This window comes from Podarcis cretensis, assembly GCF_951804945.1.
Source record: "Podarcis cretensis genome assembly, chromosome: 6".
Classification (NCBI taxonomy): domain Eukaryota; kingdom Metazoa; phylum Chordata; class Lepidosauria; order Squamata; family Lacertidae; genus Podarcis; species Podarcis cretensis.
The window spans coordinates 98,228,595-98,247,200 of NC_137175.1; the positions used below are offsets into that span (position 1 = coordinate 98,228,595).

Below are 18,606 nucleotides of genomic sequence, written 5' to 3' on the forward strand. Positions count from 1 at the left end.
CCAGCCTGGACTAAGAACTGACTGGTTGCCCAAGTCCTCAGTCATATGTTACTTCTGGCCACCATGTTAACTGTCAAGGCTTGAGACTATAACTTGAGGGTACCCATGAGAAGTGTCTGCCATGAGCACAGAAGCCAGTCCAATCTTCTCGAGACCATCCTTAATCACCTTGGACATACCTTCCAGCTCCTGGAACCACATAGAATAATAGAATCATAGAATTGTAGAGTTCGAAGGGACCCTGAGGATGATCTAGTCAAACCATACGAAGCTAGAGCTGACAAGCAAAGCCCAGAAGGCAGTAGCAGAAGCTTCAAATCTCCTGTGAAGACACCTTGACCATCTTGTCATAAGGGTCCTTGGTCTTCCCTTCCCTTCTGCAGTGACAGAAGAGGCAGGCATATGCTTATAGAAAGATGACTTCCTGGAGGAGCTAGATGATAATGAGCTCAAGGGTGGAGACCTCCTGTTCCTTTTGTGGCTAGTGCGCTCCCAAGGATAGTGCTTTTGCTATTTCCTTCTGGAACTTTCTAAACCCCAAACTGGAACAGATATGGCTGCTCTTCCCATCCCCTTCCGAATACAAAACCAGCCAGGGTATTTCATGGGCAATCATTCCCTCATCCAAATGAAGAATTTGGGTGTAACTCACTACCCAGATCCAGAGGTCTATTCGTATTGGGAATAAGAGCCTCATATTATGAGATGCTGAAGAGCCAGCCTGCGAGGACTGCAGTGCTTGGCCTTCCCCTGGCACCACTGTGTCCCTGACACATCTTTCTGGGATTTCATGTCTGCTGCAGTTACCCCAGCAGCCCAAAGCTCATGTCTGGTCCCCTGGAGTGGGGGGAAGCTTAGAAAAATGTAAGCATTTTTTTGGCAAATATATCACCCAAAACAGCCCTGAAACAAGTGGGAGTAGTGAGAACTAGCCTGGCCAGTGAGATTTCTCCTATGGTGGGTGGCCTGACAGCCCCAGAAGGGATGAGGAGCCTGCTTGCTGTCCCATTGCAACAATGGCATGCAGTCTCTAATGTTGACCTGCTCTGTTTCCTGAGCCCCAATCCCTAGCTGTGAGGTGTTGGGTGGTCTAGAGGGGGGAAATGAAAAGGTAATAATAATAATAAATAAATAAAAGAAATATTTTGTTTTACACTTGTGACCTTGAGAAGCTCCCAAAAAATCCCTGATAGGTCTGATCTGGGAGGGCAGGGCAGCTCCTCCGCCTGGAGAGGACCATCCTTATTGGCTCTGCTGCTGTCCTGGGGGTGGAGCTCATCCTGAAGGTTTGGAACACCCTTCAGGAGCTACAGGAGAATTCTGGGACTCACTGCAACTACTTCTATAATTAAATTGTGAAGCTGTGGAGTGAAGCCCAGCATGAGATAAGGGAAGTGAAAAACTGTGCTAAGATGTGAACGCAACCTAACACTAGTTCTTCCTGAATCTATAAGGCATACTTCCAAGTGCAATTGTAAACTAGAGTTACACCTAAAATAAATAAGACATAAGACATAAGAAAATATTACTTAAAGAAAGCTAGCTGACAAGGGTAGGGAAAAGGCTCAAGCTGGCAACTCTTTTGCCTAGGGTAAAAAAGATTCCAAATTCTGTGTAAATTGTGGACTGATAACTGTAGCAATGGGACAACAATGGGACCTTTCCTTTATCTCAGTGGAACCGGGAAGAAATAAGCCACCACTTCTCACTCACTGCCCCCATGGTGAGACTGGGCTTTCGCACCCCATAAATTTGTTTAGAAAAAACAAGATATGCAACTGACTGCTAAGTACTTAAGTGCACATCTACTCGGGTCCCCATTTCAACTCTTTGCGGCCTTGAAGGGAGCTTTTCTTCATGAGCAATAGTTGGCTTTACATCCTTTGTTATCTGCTTACCAAAAGCTTTGGTGCTGGCAAAGCAAGTAGCACAAACGTGAACTTCAGGTGCCTGGCTATTCATTTACAGACAAGTGAGCAAGCAAGCTGTGTGGTAGGAATTGCAGTGTCCTCCCATTCTACACTATTTTTTTCTTTAAAATGGTCAATTTTAAAAATAGAGAGGCTGTAACAAATGACTGAATGAAAGCCCTCTGGTCAAAACTTTTCTTTTTCTTTTCTTTTTTGGCTGATGGTCACTGTCAAACTGCCTTTACTCCTTTATGCTGCTGAATTAAATCACTGGGTATGATTTCAACATTCCCCCCCCCCCCCGATGTTCCCCTAGGGAGGAATTATATTATGTCAGAATGAGCCCTTGCTTTCTGCAAAGGAGTTATAATTCTTCTTGAAATAATCATTTTTAAAATACTTAAATCACGAGAAAATTGAGAATCCCAGAGGGAAAAGAACTTAAATTATGCATCTCAAGGAATACACAGGTTAATTCTGTTGCTTCTAGGAAGTTTTAGATTCACTTTAACTATAACCCACTTGTAAATACTATTACATTCTAGAAGAAAACATTTATGACCATGCTAGCCAATTTAAAGATAGATATGTAAACAGAGACTTCTTGTACTAATCCTCCAGTACTAGCTACTATTACTACTACACCCCCAATCCAAGCTGTAGCATTAATAGAGGGAATGAAGTTGAGGAAACTGCTTGTTATGAGCTATCAAGAAGGACACTGCATTTCCAAAACAGAGAGGAAAATATGTAATACAGTAACACAGAGATATAATACTTACCTCCATACAAGTCAGAGAACAACTACTGCTTTCAATCATAGATATAAAGTTGAGAGAGAGAGAGAAGTAATCCAGTGAAATTTAAATATCAACCAACCACAATTAGGAAGCAGGGGGGAAACCAGCTTGGGAGAGTGCTCTGTGAGGGGGTTTGGCTTTTTTCCTTTTCCTTTTAAAAAGGATATAACCTCTTCCAGCTGTGACCTATTAAAGGCAACATTTGATTAAAAAGAGGAAGCTTGAAACAAGAAGACAAGTTCCAACTGAGGAAGGCTGCAATACACTTAACTCCACCCTCAACTATCCTCATTCAGCATCGAGAATGAACATGTAGACTGATGCAGAAAGATTACAATATTATTCCTAAAGCTGGGTGTAACTCAGTGTGTCACACCCCTTGCTAAAGGCCTTCATTATATTTCATTGCAACAGAGCGACTATTTGGACACTGAGTTGCTTCAATGTGGGTAGTTGTTAAAATTAGTAAGAAAACCAGAACCATGGATATGTGGTGGTTTGAAATGCAGCCAAAAAGGAGGTTAAACATAAGATAAATTATTGCAAGCCATTAAGACTGCCAAAATATAAAAGCTAAAGTTAGACTATGTGCTTTGTGGAACACATCACAACGTTTTTCCACTGTGCTGTCTGTTGCTATGAGTAATTTAAGCACACAGTCGTCCAGAATGCCATTATTTAGAAATTGTTCTTCAAAAAGAAAAACGGCATTCAATATGTGATTCTTTTTCCTACTCTTGCAGTCAGGGAGAGCAGCAGCAACACAGGATAGAATTTATTTGAACTTAATATATATATGTGGTATCATGTGGTAAAAGGGATCAACTAGGTCTTGCCATTGGACAGAGTGAAATGGCTCCATGGGTGTCTTATTTTGGCTGCCGCAAAGCAAGAGCAGACTGTTGTTTATTATTCTTGCATTTTTATTCCCAGGGAAGGGGAAGAGGCATTTTCAGCTATAGGTGCCAAATAACTGAAATCCTGGAATGCCAGGACCCACTGTTATACCAAACATGCATTTGTGGACCAATTTATTTTCTTCCTTCCCCCCCCCCACCCCCATATTTATATGGTGGTAAGTGCTGCTATTGAGCCACGAACCATAGTGGGTCCCAGCTGACAACCAATGAGCCAAACTGACTAGGACTGAAGTTCTGACTAAAAGGCAGCTTTCCACATTCCTAATCCTAAGCATGATTAGTCAGAAGCAAGTTTCACAGAATCAGGGGGCCACTACCAGTAAAATATGTATGGAATTGTACAAGACCAATATATTTTGGTGCCAAGGTGGAAAATCCAAATGTCACACCTCAGAACCTACTAAAACTTTCTCCTGTACAAGTCACATTTAAAATGAACTTAGTTGTACTTTTGCACAGCTTCTGAATACTTCAACTTTACAATTTGATTGGTTGCTTTAGATCACACACTCAAAGATCTGGGCTCCCAGTGAATCAAGAGACGGCAGGCTGATTCTTATGTCTAGCTGGCAGCTTCCAAATTCTGAGGACAAGTGCCTGGACAGTGTAGTTGCTCCTACAACACACTAGCTTAAAGGCTTAAAAGGAGAGTAGTGATATTAATACCCAAGACTGGAGCTATGGGTGATGTTTTACCTCTTCAAAGGTAATAGAGGACTCTGTAACAGCGGGGTTTGGTTAACACAGGATATACATGCTTTTTGCTCAAAGACATATTAATCAGTGATGGTGTCAAAGTTCAACAGTATCTGGCTACCAATGCAAATGTACCTAGTTCACAATAAGCATAGATTTCTAAAAATTAGGTCATGCCAGACGAATCTCTTTTTGTTGTTGTTCTTGGAGTAACAAGCTTGGTAGATCAGGGGAATGCTGTGGACTTAGTGTATCTTGATTTCAGGAAGGCTTTTGACAAAGTCCCCCATGATATTCTTGCGAAGAAACTGCTAAAATGTGGGTTGAATGAAGTAACTGTTAGGTGGATTTGTAGCTGGTTGGCAGACCGAACCCAAAGAGTACTCATTAATTGTTCCTCATCATCCTGGAAAAAGTGACAAGTGGGGTGCCACAGGGTTCTGTCCTGAGCCCATTGTTGTTCAACACCTTTACAAACAACTTGGATGAAGGAATTGAGGGGATGCTCATCATATTTGCAAACTGGGAGGCGCAGCTAATGCCGCAGATGACAGAATCAAAATTCAATTTGACCTTAACAGATTGGAGAACTGGGCGCAAGCTAACAAAATGTATTTCAACAGGGACAGATGTAAGTTTCTGCACTTAGGCAGGAAGAAGCAGATGCACAAATAGAAGATAGGGAACACCTGGCTTACTAGCAGTACATGTGAAAAGGATCTAGGGGTCTTGGTGGACCACAAGCTTAACATGAGTAAAAAGTGTGAGGCAGCAAAAAAAAAAAAAGCAGCTAATGCTATTCTAGGCTGCATCAACAGAAGTCTAGTGTCCAGATCAAGGGAAGAAGAAGAAGAAGTTTGGATTTGATATCCCGCCTTTCACTCCCCTTCAGGAGTCTCAAAGCGGCTCACATTCTCCTTTCCCTTCCTTTCCCACAACAAACACTCTGTGAGGTGAGTGAGGCTGAGAGACTTCAGAGAAGTGTGACTAGCCCAAGGTCACCCAGCAGCTGCATGTGGAGGAGCGGAGACTCGAACCCGGTTCCCCAGATTACAAGACTACCACTCTTAACCACTACACCACACTGGTAATAGTACCACTCTATTCTGCCTTAGTCAGACCACACCTGGAATACTGTGTCCAATTCTGGGTACCACAATTTAAGAAGGATGTTGACAAGCTGGAACATGTGCAGAGGAGAGCAACCAAGATGATCAAGGGTCTCGAAACTAAGCCTTATGAGCAGTGCTTGAAAGAGCTGGGTATGTTTAGCCTGGAAAAGAGGAGACTGAGAGGAGATATGATAACCATCTTCAAATATCTCAAGGGCTGTCACATGGAAGAGGGAACGAGCTTGTTTTCTCTTGCTCTGGAGGGTAGGACTCAAACCAATGGCTTTAAGAAAGGAGATTCCAACTAAACATCAGGAAGAACCTTCTGACCATAAGAGCTGGTCGAGAGAGGAACTGTCTCCCTCGGGACGTTGTGGACTCTCCTTCATTGGAGTTTTTTAAGCAGAGGTTGAGTGCCCATCTGTCATGGATGCTTTAGCTAAGATTTTTGCATTGCAGGGGTTGGACTAGATGACCCTTGGGGTCCCTTCCAACTTTACAGTTCTATGAATCTAAGCCAACGTATTTCGAAGAAGCCTCTCTTGTTCCTGAATATTGTCCCCTGATCACATCAGAAGAAAATTTGAATCAAGAATATGATGAGCATGTGTCTATTATTTATTGTCTAAGCCAGGCAATAAATGTATCATCATTTGTATTTGTGGAAGGAAAGTCTATCTCATTCCTGAAATTAACATCACCTTTGAAAAAGAGATACAAAATTTACAGTCTTAACCCTTTGTTGTCAAGTGCACCCTAACAGCACGGGAAATGAGTCAGAAAACTTGCCTTCCTCTTCTACAACTACATGCTCCAGGTTAGTCCTCAACCATGAGATGTAAATCACCCTGTGAGGCACAACTCCTTAACTTAAGAATAAAAACATTGATTTTTATTTATTTATTAATACTTTTTGCGGTCAAAACCCCTGCTGAAATGCCAGGGGCAACTGAAAAATAATACACACAAAATACTAGGGGGCAAAGAAACCCTGCAAAATGCTGCTCAAATGGATAAGCTACTCATCATGCACACAGGTGCATAATGCTGAACCTGTTCCACCCACTTCTGGTGAGAAAGGAGCACAGAGGGGGACAAAAACAATTATTTAGACTAAAGCAATATTTTTTTACTTATTGCAGAAAAAGCAAATTAGTCACCTTCTGTAATATCAACACAAACAGTATTAGGGACCAATAATACTACAGAGGTTTACATTATTTTAAAAACATAACTTAAAAAGAAAAAAAAATCCAGTTAGTACTTTCCTTGTGATCCAGCAAAACTCAAATCCTGCTTCTGGGGACACTGCAACCCCAAATGTATCTGAAAATGTTTGCATAAGGTGAAAGTTCACCTTATGCAACACAAACGAAGTTTATGCAACAAAGAAAGTACCCACCATTGCCCTACTGAAACCATGCCTCTCCCAGCCCTTTAAGGCACCTTATCACAGTAAACAAGGATAACTAGTAATATAGCCGTAATACAGGCGCCCTCTGGAGGAAAGATTTTACCTGACCAATGAGGATGTGTGTGCAAGGATTTGGGTTTCACCTTAACTGCCAACTCTTTTGCTAATGGATGTTTCTGTAGAAGGGCATGACATATTTCACATTTAGAGTAAACAGTCAGCCCAAACTAGCAAGGAAACATCTTCATGCAGGAATCCTCCTGCATTTTTCTCAACATAACTAACACATATTTTACCTCCCCTTAACGTCTTGTGGTAGAAAACAAAAGGGGGCAGGAATCATTCCCTAAGTGCTTCTTCTTTTCAGATATATTTGCACACAGCTTGCTCTCTGTAGGTTTTGCCCAGGCATGGATTACCAAGTATGGAAATTTACAGTATGTACAGGTTTTAATATTTCTCTTAATAGGCAGTCAATGTGGTATTGACAAATTTCTGAGCAACAAAGCCTATTTTAGAAATGGACTGCAGTACGACAAATCTGCTCACCACAAAATGGCAGAGACTCCTGCATTACGGCGGAAGAAGCTTAATGAACTAACATTCCCAATCGATACTTTAATTAAACAAACAGAAAATAATCAATATATGTCACACTACCATGACCATACTAACCAGAACACCATGAAAAAATTTCTTCTGACCTAGAATCCAAGCTATGCTTCAGATCAATGTAATAAAAGAATAAAAAACATCCTATTTGTGGTTTATCAATTCTTAGAAGAAAGGGGTAATATAGATTTATTTATGTTGCATTTCTCACAAGGACCACAAATAGGTATTAGGACACCATATTAATAAAATTCAGCCAGGGGATGTTTTATTTTATTAAACCAGTTACATAATGCAAGCTTTCAGACTTGATACTTAGCACTCGCATAGTGCACTTCAAGTATTCCAAGAGCTTCACATACATTATCTCAATAATCCTTACAACAGCCCTGTAAGGTAGGCCAGTAGGACTATTACCACATTATAGATGCCAAACTGGGTCTGAGGGTATAGTGGCTTGCGGAATGAATTTGTGGCTGAGACGGGATTTGAAACAGAAACTTCCTGCTCACTTAGCCACTATGCTACATCAGGACTTTTTGAGGCCTGGGAGGTCAGAACAAAGGTAGAATAAAAATGGGTGCGACGAGGCTTCACCTTACTAAGGACTTTCATTTTATCCTTGCTTAGAACAACCATGACGTAAGAAAAACTTGGCCCAATAAAATACAGTATTTCAACTATTCTGTGCCTCTCATTATGTGTGATAAACACAACTACAAACATCAACAAATTATGAGGAAGATTTGCACCACAGAGAGTGAAAGGTCAATCTTGGAAGCATGCACCTTCCAAAATGTGTCTGTGGTAGTGAACCACACAGAGCTTTGTCTAAAGCATAATATATTTCCTCCTTTGCGTGTCAGTGGTAGAGAATCTCTCTCTCTCAGGATCCCATGCAGTTTCCCAGAAAAGTTCAACAGCAGAAGTGTTACCTACAAACATATAAACTGAAAGAATAAAAAAAATATAATGTGGTAGGCTTTATGGTGCCTTTTAATTATTTTAAACAAAATATAAATGCATATTTTCAAACAACAAAAAGTGCCGGAAGTGTGCCTTTAAAAATAAACATATAACACACTACTGTTGAAAACAAGACTAGAAAACCTACTTTCAGCTTGTGAAGGTGATCCCGTTTTGCCTAAGTGGGTCAATGGAAGTTGCTTGAATACTTTGCATCCTCTTACCTTGTATCTGTCCAGAGGGTCTTCCTGCTGCAGCTGATTCTCTCGCATCATCTGATACTCCCTCTCATATTTCCTCAGTTTCTTTGTGGGCACCTTCAGGGGAACAAAAACTAATGTTAGTGATGTTAAGAGCAACACTTGGGAGTAGGGGCTGGGAGAAAAATGAGACAAATTGCTGTGCCAACACAGAGAGGGTAACAGAAGATCCGGACATTCCCTACTGAAGTTCAGCAAATGAGCAACATTAACTTGTTAAAGTCTGTCTCTGAAATTCAAGCAATGTCTAAAGTAAAACTGAATAATGTGGTGCCCCTTGCCCTGGTGGACAGAATTATGGGAGGAAAAGTAGGGGTGGAATAGAAATTGGGAACTCAAAGGGTATATAATTATAACTTGTTTTGCTTTTAGTCTTGTTATTTGTATGAAAATTGGGAAATTCGTGGAAGGGAATTTTGGCCGACCTTAGAGAAATGGTTTAAGAATAAGCATTGAAGTATAAGTTTGGATGAGAGTTAAGATTGGATAAAGTAAAAGTGGTTTGTTAAAATAAATTTTATTAAAGGAAAACAAGGTTGGAAGGATATATTGGGAAAATGATTAGATATAGAAGACTAAGCAAAAATGAATTGAGGAAAGGGATGAAAGAGAGAAAGTAAAATAATAACATATTACAAGAAATTATTAAGTTAAAAAATAAGGTTGAAAGGACTTGCTGAAATAAAAATTTGAATTTGAATACAGAAATGGGAGGTGTGGGGAGGTCAAGAAAATAAGTAAAAGGGAAGTGGTTATGTAAAGGATTTAAATTGCTTTTTTCTTTTTTTCTTTTTTAATGAATGTATTTTTTCTTTGTATTTTTCTGTTTTTCTGTTGCATTGTGTATTTTTTTTCGCTTTTTTGTTTTTCATGTTTTCCTTGTAATCTTTAAAAAATCTGAATAAATATTATTTTTAAAAAAAAAGAATTATGGGAGGAAAAGTAAAGGGCTCTTAATGAAGAAATTAACAACAGCAACAACCCACCCTTCACCCTATGTTCCAGGGCAGGTTACAACATTAAAATTCAATATTTCAAACAACTTAAAAACACAAAAAATTAGGTCCTAAAAAAAAACACTGCAGGTATCAAAAGCCAGGGTATGTCTTCCATATTTTCTGCAAGCAGTATAATGAAGGTGCGAGACACACCTCTGTGGGAAGGGAGGTTCACAGCTTAGGAGCCGCCAGTGAATGCTCTCCCTCCCATGAGCTTCTGAGAGTGAAGGAACTACCAAGAAGGTGCTGATCTCAGCACCCAAGAGGGTTCGTAGGGAGATATTTGGGGCCTAAGTGATTTAGGGCTTTAACTACTGATGTGAGCACCTTGAATTGGGCCTGGACACAAACTTGCAACCAGTGCAGCAGTTTTAAAGCAGAGGCTATATGAGATATAAACGGAGCCCTAGCCAGCAATCTGGCTGCTGCATACTGGACCAATTGAAGTTTTCAAATCATCTTCACCGGCAGCCCCATGTGGAGCACATTGCAGTAATCTAACCTTGAAATTAACTACAGCATGGAGTGCAGTAGGCAAGTCATCTCCAAAAGGGGCTGCAGCTGGCAAACCAGTTGGAGCAGAAAAAGGCACTCCTAGGCACTGCGGGAGGCAGTGGAAGACAGGAGTGCCTGGCGTGCTCTGGTCCAGGGGGTCACGAAGAGTCGGACACGACTAAACGACAACAGCCACTGAGGTCACTTGAGCCTCTAGTCAGTGTTGAATTGAGGAGCACTCCCAAATTGCAAACTTGCTCCTTCCAAGGGAGTGCAACCCTATCGAGGGCAGGCTACTTTCCTACCTCCTGGACATGAGCATCTGGAATACATAACACAGCACCTCTCTTTTCAGGATTCAGCTTCAGTTTATTGACCTACATCCAAGCCATCACTACCTCCAAGCACTGGTCCAACACCTCAACCACCTCTCTGATTCAGATGGAACAAAAGATAGAGCTGGATGCCATCTGCATTTTTATAACTGTTCACTCCAAATCTCCTAATGATGTATGAAGCTGGGCTTAAAACAGCTTGTTGTAAGCCAGAATTTTTACTCTGACAAAATTGAGGATTCATCTCTGACAAAATCCTGCTCCTGGCCATGCAGAAGAAGGTAGTGCATGAGTCCAGCATTTCACTTGGGCTTACTGCAGATCACGTATGTAGCATTAAGCCATGGTTTGATGCTACATCTGAACACTGATAGTGTGTCAACAAATATTAAATTAACTTCTGTTGAGTCCAACAATAGCATCAGCACAACTGCTCTTGGGGGGGGGAAGGTCTTAATATTGCTCTTTCAAATGACTTTGTCAATTTCTTTCCAAAAGAAGAAATTCAGGATTTGCAATAATGTTCAGTTTTTACAAGATAAAACAGAAGGCAAAAGCTTCCCTTCCCTAGCTACCCAAGACAATCTTAATTCAGTATAATTCAGAGGCAAAAAATGCTTCAATTTGATCAGTCAGGAAGAAAGAGGGGCAGACCTAAGCAAATAAAAGTTTTTAAAACCCATATTCTTTTTCCTATATATCCTTGGCTTTTAAAACTCTGGCCACACACTTAAAATCCAGATCCTGAAGAACAGATGCAAAGCACATCAGACTGCCTTCTTTGCCCTCCTCAGCATGCTGATGTTTTGTGCATGGGGACACAGCAGATTCCTAACATGTTGCTAGGATACCTCTCAGCAAATGCACTTCTTATATTCCCTGATGTTTTGCCACTACCCTTCTGTCAACAGAAGCAAGACGATAACAGAAAATACAGGGTAGTGTATAAACTGGTGTGTAAAGCATTGCCACTAAGGCAAAAGAAGATTCGAGAGTTTGCAGGGGCAGTGACAGAAACACTAAAGTTGGCTTTTGAGGGAACAGCAATAAGTAAAATTGCTGTTAATTGCTAGTGCATGACGTGCATGGCAAGAATGAGCAGCAGCAAAGCTTAGGCTCATGCACTCTCCTCCATCTTGGAAGCTTAGCTTTCAGATTTGGTTAACCAGTTTGTTGTGTCATAAAGTCCAAATAACTGCTTGCTGAAGCTCACTTGCTGAAACAAATGTAAGTTTATGTTAACCACTCCTCTGGGTCTAGATAACATGCCACACAGTGGTTAACCAAAATTGAAAGCCAATGCTTCTGAAATTCTTCTCCCAGCCCTGTGGGAGGAGAAGGGAGGCTGTGTTCAAATCCATGGCTCACTGTGGCTTGTTTTTGCTCATGACATGTGAATGTGTTTACCTTAACACAGAAATGAGTGTACATTTATCACTAGCCTATGTGTCCAAGCTCCAATTCCATGTTTAGCTCCATTACAGAGGTAGGAAAGTAGGTGGAGCTTTCATTCCATAGTCTATTCGAAACAGGCAAACAAATGCTTCTATGCCAAATCAATATTAATTGGGGAACTTTTTAAAATCACAAATACAATATTTCAAATTGTCTTTCAGTTACAGAAAGCTCAGCTCAGATTCTATATAATTTTGCTCAGACTGGAATATAGCATAACAAATTATGATCACATACAGCCCATAGACTCATACTACAAGTTATTAATCAATTGGTTCCAATTAATAACCTGCTTTGCATAGAATACACTAATTAAATTAGAGTTAAAGAAATATAATATACCCTAATAGATTTATGTTTGAAAGAATGAATGTAGAATTCAGATAGAGAAAATTATCCCATGTTTTTTGGATACTTCTGTTGTCCTCCCGAAAACAGTAATATTGCTATTAGGTGTGAAGAGATATGTTGTCTCAGCACATTAGGCTCAAAGTTACAGATATAAAGATTCTGCTCAAGGCAGAGGAAAAAGCCAAAGTAAAATTTCAATGAGGGACAAGAGACCCATTTGTTTTTCTGTTAAAGTGTAAGAAATCTAATCAAGGGAATCAACATACCAGACCTGACACAGCAGACAAGCCAAAACTGGAAATTTCTTACTATGATTTTTAGTTTACTGAAGTCTCCTGGAGGGCAATCCGAAGAATCCAAATGGGAAGACAATCCAAATAATGTATTCTATGTGAGGTGCTTAATCATACACAAAACCCCTCAGAAGAAAGGAAGGAAAGGTCCACTGCAATTCTGGAAGAGTGGCCACTTTAAGGCCAATTCATCCATTAAAGGAGTACTGGGGAAGCTGCTTCTTCATTACTTCCTCCCATGTTGCTCTGGCAATGTTTGATGCAGACCGTAACTGCTTCAACAATCCCACCAAAGTGGTTCCTGCACCTGAATATTATCAGAGCAGAGTGGAAAGACAGCATTCATCTAGGAAGGAGTGACCTCATAGAATCTTACAGCTGGAAGGGACCCAAGGGTCATCTAGCCCAACCCCCGTTTTATTGTATCTATTGTTTTTATTGACACTGTCCACAAAGTTCCCCTATCATAGGAGTGGTATGAGAAGACGTCAGAAGAAAATGGCTTCCAGACTGCCACGGTAATATAGGAATTGTTAATTACTCCGTGACAACAAAACAAGCAAAACCAATGCCATCTTTAAAGTTCACTGCTGGATTGTGGCCTATCAATGACGAATAGCCATGATGGCTATGCTCTGGTTCTGACTGTGGAACCACAGTGCTCTGGTCCTTGGATCCTGATGGGCCACTGAGAGAACAGGAGGCCAGGCTAGTTGGGCTGATGCAGAAGGCTCTTCCTATGTTCTTAACTCCCATCAGCCTCAGTAAGCATGGCCAATGGTTACAGATGATAAACTCCCAGAATCCCACAGTCCAACACTGTCTGGAAAGCTACAGGCTCATGTCACCGTGGTTCCATATGTAATTTTTAAAGATGACAATTTGCTTTGAGGAAAGTCTAGAATATTTCAAGCTCTAGCTTAGAGCAACTTTAATGCGGCTAAGAAACAATTCACACCTTTATGACCCGGCACAGCATGCTTAACTCGTAACCAAAATGAACAACAATTGCAGGGGTGCAGAGCACAGGGTTTCGTTGCCTTTGTCAGTTATTCTGTCTTCTGTTAGCCTTGGAGGACATCAGTGCCTAAGTTCTGTTTCCAGAAACGACATATAAAAGTTGGAAGGGCCAGTGAAACCAGTATAATCAGGCCATGATTCTCTTGACAGCAGAAGAAAAGAGAATAACAGCTACAATTACAATACTGAGTGGGTGGTGGCAAAGTTATTGTTTCAGAGCAGGAATGGGGAAACCCATGACTCTCCTGATGTTGTTGAATTAAAAGTCCAATCACCCCTGGCCATTGGCCATGCTGACTGGGAATTTGAGTCCATTATGTTTGTACAGTGGTACCTCGGGTTACATAGGCTTCAGGTTACAGACTCCACTAACCCAAAAATAGTACCTCGGGTTAAGAACGTTGCTTCGGGATGAGAACAGAAATCGTGCTTCGGCAGCAGCAGGACGCCCCATTAGCTAAAGTGGTGCTTCAGGTTAAGAACGGACCTCCGGAACGAATTAAGTACTTAACCCGAGGTACCACTGTATTTGAGTGTGTATATAGACACACACACCCCTCTCCAAATGCTTCACTGGATTTTTAATTACGTTATTGCACATGCATTTCTTCTATTATCTTTTTCAAGTCATGCTACTGCCTCATACCCTAAAACTGGAATCGGCAATCAGATTACAGTGGTGATTATCCATGGTGGTCCCCCAGAGAAACAACTGCCAGGGAAAAGGCAGAGGATTGTAATTTTCAAACATAATGTGCTTCGTTTTTGGTTGTAAAATTTAGATTGTGAAATGCTTGCTTTTTGCTTTAAAGGTTCTAGGATGGTCAAAATTTCATAGGAGGGGCTGTTTTGATCAGGAAGTTTTGTACAGGAAGTTGGTATTTGAGAGATTAATGTCTTCATAGGCTTACCGCCAAGAAATATAATTTCAATGTGCAACATTTATTTTCATAACACTAGGAGCAATGACTCTAGAACAATTTGCACAAAATTAGGACTCATCCACACTTCTGTTTGCCCCAGGGAAACCATCAGTTTAATTCTGAACTGGAAGAAAAGGGCAATTGGGTTTTCTGTGGATTGCCTTTTGTTCCAATTCAGCACTAAAGAATGTGTTTTCCAAAGGAAAGCCATGGGGCAAAGGCAAAGCCGCTCAGACCCATGCCTAGAAAGCAAGGGACAAGCAGGAAACCGTTCCGACCTGTGCTTTCTATGCACAGAACAAGCAGAAGAGTGGACAAGCCCTTAGTGTCGTTGCTCCTTAACAGGTAACAGTATACTTAGTAACCGGGGTATGAAAGGCACTATAAGCAAGTTTTGTTGTTTTTCCACGTGGAAAATGGCTTAAGAGAAGCTTACTACAATATCTTTCTCAGCCCACTTCTTTCTTAATAAAATACTTCAAGTCCATTGTCATTCTTTCCAGGAATTAAGCTAACATATGCAAATCACAGCAATCAGTCTTACAGCATATTGTTCTTCATAATCCAAGTACTTTTACAAATATTATTCAGAAGCCACTAAATTAGGTATTAGATTATGGATCAATTACCATGAAAAAATGCATCATAACTGCTTTGTTAACAGCGAACTTCTGCCTGCCATTGCCCAGTTAAGACACAATTGTTCTCAAATAATTCTACAAGGCACTGGCGGGGCACAAGAGCACAGTGGAACTGAATGTTCCCATCAACAACAGTTTCCATCACTGCCACCAACATTTCTGGATCATTAGCACACACAGGACTTCAGTTGGAGCCACAGTCTCTCTGCTTAAAAAAATTACAGCAGTGAAGGCTGTGTCTTGGCAGTGATCTCTTAGAGTATGCACCTATGATGGCAATTAGGAAACCACTTGCTGTAATGATTTATCATCTATTCCAGATGTAGTAGCTGATATGTATGAGGACCTTTCCAGGGGAGGAGATATGTGGAGAGGTTGGCTCTGGGAGCTTTGAAAATATATTTGGCAGACTAAAAATAATCTGCTGTTTGTGATCCTAATGATGTTAAGGGACCCATATCTTACATGTGTGTTCGTGGAAGTACCACCTCTGGGATCTTTAATCTGGAGATGATTCCATACTACAGAGGTTATTCCACTACATTAGTACCAATTTCGACTTGTCAGTACTGTACAGTGGTACCTCAGGTTACATACGCTTCAGGTTACAGACTCCGCTAACCCAGAAATCGTGCTTCAAGTTAAGAACTTTGCTTCAGGATGAGAACAGAAATCGTGCTCCGGCGGCGCGGCGGCAGCAGGAGGCCCCATTAGCTAAAGTGGTGCTTCAGGTTAAGAACAGTTTCAGGTTAAGAACGGACCTCTGGAACGAATTAAGTACTTAACCCGAGGTACCACTGTACTGCTTACTTTGAAAAATTAGCAAGAACCAATAAATGGCAATATTAGTTATTTACACAGAATGGTGGACAGGGAGTAAAATGGCTTGGCAGCTTGAAGCACCTGTACAGAGATATTGGATAGCAGAACCCAAACCCATATGACCTATACAATAAGCTTAAACAGTTAAACTTAGAGCAGGGGTTAGCAACCTTTTTCAATAGCTGAGGATATAAAATCTTTATCTAAGGGGATCCAGACTGTCTATAGAGAGATTAAAAATCTACAAAAAAATCATAGAACAAACAGAGAAAGAAAATGAAGAGTGGACAGCATAAGGTGTCATTACAAAAAGTACCAATAAAGAAATGTATACAAAGAGACAAAGAAGGCAAACTGAACAAGAACTGAATTCTATGGTAAGGAGTTGCAATGTGAAACTAAAAGGTGCCTCTGAAGAAACTGAAGAATATGGCATGGCTGGTGTGTGTTTTTGGGGTTTGTTTTTTTTGAGGAATACTTTAAAGGCTTTTTGGGGGAATAAGGTTATAATCCTATGCCCATTTACCTGAGATTAAACTCCATTGAACTCAATTGGACTTACTTCTGAGTAGACATGCAGAGGATTCTGCCACAGATCAAGAATGTGCTACTGGCATTGAATGTGCTTACAGGATCAATTTTGCAGTGCTTTTTTCTTAAAAAAAAATGTTTAAGGGTACTCTCATTTCCCTACTCATCATATTGAAATACTGCCCCTCAATGAGGCAAAATGTTTAGGGGTATGCAACCCCCTGCATCCCCCCAGAAAAAAGGACTGCGACTTTGTAAGATTGAGGCACACTGGCAAGGCACCCTAAGACAAACTATAGCTACCTGGGACTGCACTCGTATGTTTGTTCTTGGCTAGAGCTCATGATTAGTCAGGACAAGCACAAGTTCAAACAACGCACATGGCAAAGACTTAAGAAAAGACTGGGGAGGGGCAAAGCAGCTGGGCGCTCCCCTCCAGGAGCCCACATGTTCACACTGTCCTGAGAAATCACAATCGGTCTTACCACAATGTGCAAACCAGGCCATAGTCATAAATGCTGGAATATACACATCCATCTTGAAAATGTAAGTGAAAAAGAAATGGAAATTTTAGTTGATACGCATCCAAATGGGGTTGAGGTTTCTCACTGAAGAAGCATTTATATAGATTGGGCATCTCTTTAAAATAAATGTATTTCTGAAGAATAACAAAATATTGAAGAGGCTAAACAATTATTAGAAATTACAAATGGTTGTTTGGAAAGTACTATTCTGATTTATAGCTGTCTCTGACTTCAATGTTGACTTCCTCTATAACTTTCTATCAAGGACTTTTTCATGAGGCACCAGTGGGGAATTTGCCCACAAACAATACGAGCTTCAAAAGAGGGGTTTTGGTGGGGAAACTTACCATATTTTTTGCTCTATAGGACTCACTTTTTCCCTCCTAAAAAGTAAGGGGAAATGTGTGTGCGTCTTATGGAGCGAATGCAGGCTGTGCAGCTATCCCAGAAGCCAGAACAGCAAGAGGGATTGCTGCTTTCACTGCGCAGCGATTCCTCTTGCTGTTCTGGCTTCTGAGATTCAGAATATTTTTTTTCTTGTTTTCCTCCTCCAAAAACTAGGTGCGTCTTGTGGTCTGGTGCATCCTATAGAGGAAAAAATACGGTAATATTCTCTCTCCATGCCTGCACAGATTCTGTTAGTATCAATTCCCACAGGTGATGCAATTTAAAACACCTGCACATTAGGTGCAAAAGTGCATTTAACCTCACATGTCGTTTGGTCATGAGAACTGGAACACCAGGCATGATGCTACAAGGTGTGTGAGGATGCAGAGTAATTAGCCAATTTTAAACTTTTCACCCAATAACAAAACCCTGCAAATTGAGAATACAAAACTTTACTAAGCAAAGCAGTTAACCACTGAAATCTTAGTTTCCTTTGCATTCATTAAAAAAGTAGTATTTAAAGTCTCCCTAGTATTTAAAGTCACCTCCTATTTTGATGGGAGGTGACATTCTCTCCAGTTTTTAACAGACGAGGGAATATAAGGGCACATCATCTTACATCACAGTAATAAAAAATGATTTCTATCTGGCATCATGCTAAAATTTATAATGTGGTCATGGAAATCCCCAATTCAACTCTCACCTCAGCCACAAACTTAGTAGATGGTCTTAGATAAGCCTCTCCCTCCCTCTGCTCTGCCCCAGCCATTTTCAAAGCAAGGCTCTTTTACAGAGAAGACTGTAAAGGTTACTGCAACAGTATATGTCTAGAATTTCAACACCATATAAATGCTATTATTGCTACATCTACTTTTGATGAAGTAAACCTGCATGGATATACACATTCTCTCCAAAACACATTCTCTCCAAAACTGCATAATGAAAATGTCAGATTGTATTATTGCTTCTTCTTGTCTAATAAAGCTAGTATTTTTCCCCACAACTGCAAGTCCCTACATTATCTTGATTAATTGCATATTTTTATCACTATGATTATTATAATCACAAAATTGTAATCCTCTCTGTTAATAAGACTTTCCTAACACAGTCTTCCTCTTATTATCCAATTTTAAAAGGGGCA

At 40.6% G+C, this 18,606-nt stretch overlaps 1 protein-coding gene across 7 annotated transcripts in view; it reads right to left on the reverse strand.

The window, feature by feature from the left end:
* Positions 1–18,606, reverse strand: part of RABGAP1L (RAB GTPase activating protein 1 like) — a 143,292-nt gene that overhangs the window by 13,882 nt on the left and 110,804 nt on the right. For 3 of the 7 annotated variants that reach the window (XM_079981223.1, XM_079981226.1, XM_079981227.1), the window contains one exon: positions 8,655–8,747. In XM_079981223.1, the coding sequence (XP_079837349.1) occupies positions 8,655–8,747 (93 nt within the window). Of the gene's footprint in view, positions 1–2,692; positions 3,478–7,706; positions 8,415–8,578; positions 8,748–18,606 lie in introns of those variants that run through there. The other 4 variants (XM_079981225.1, XM_079981229.1, XM_079981224.1 and 1 more) reach the window with 3 other exon arrangements.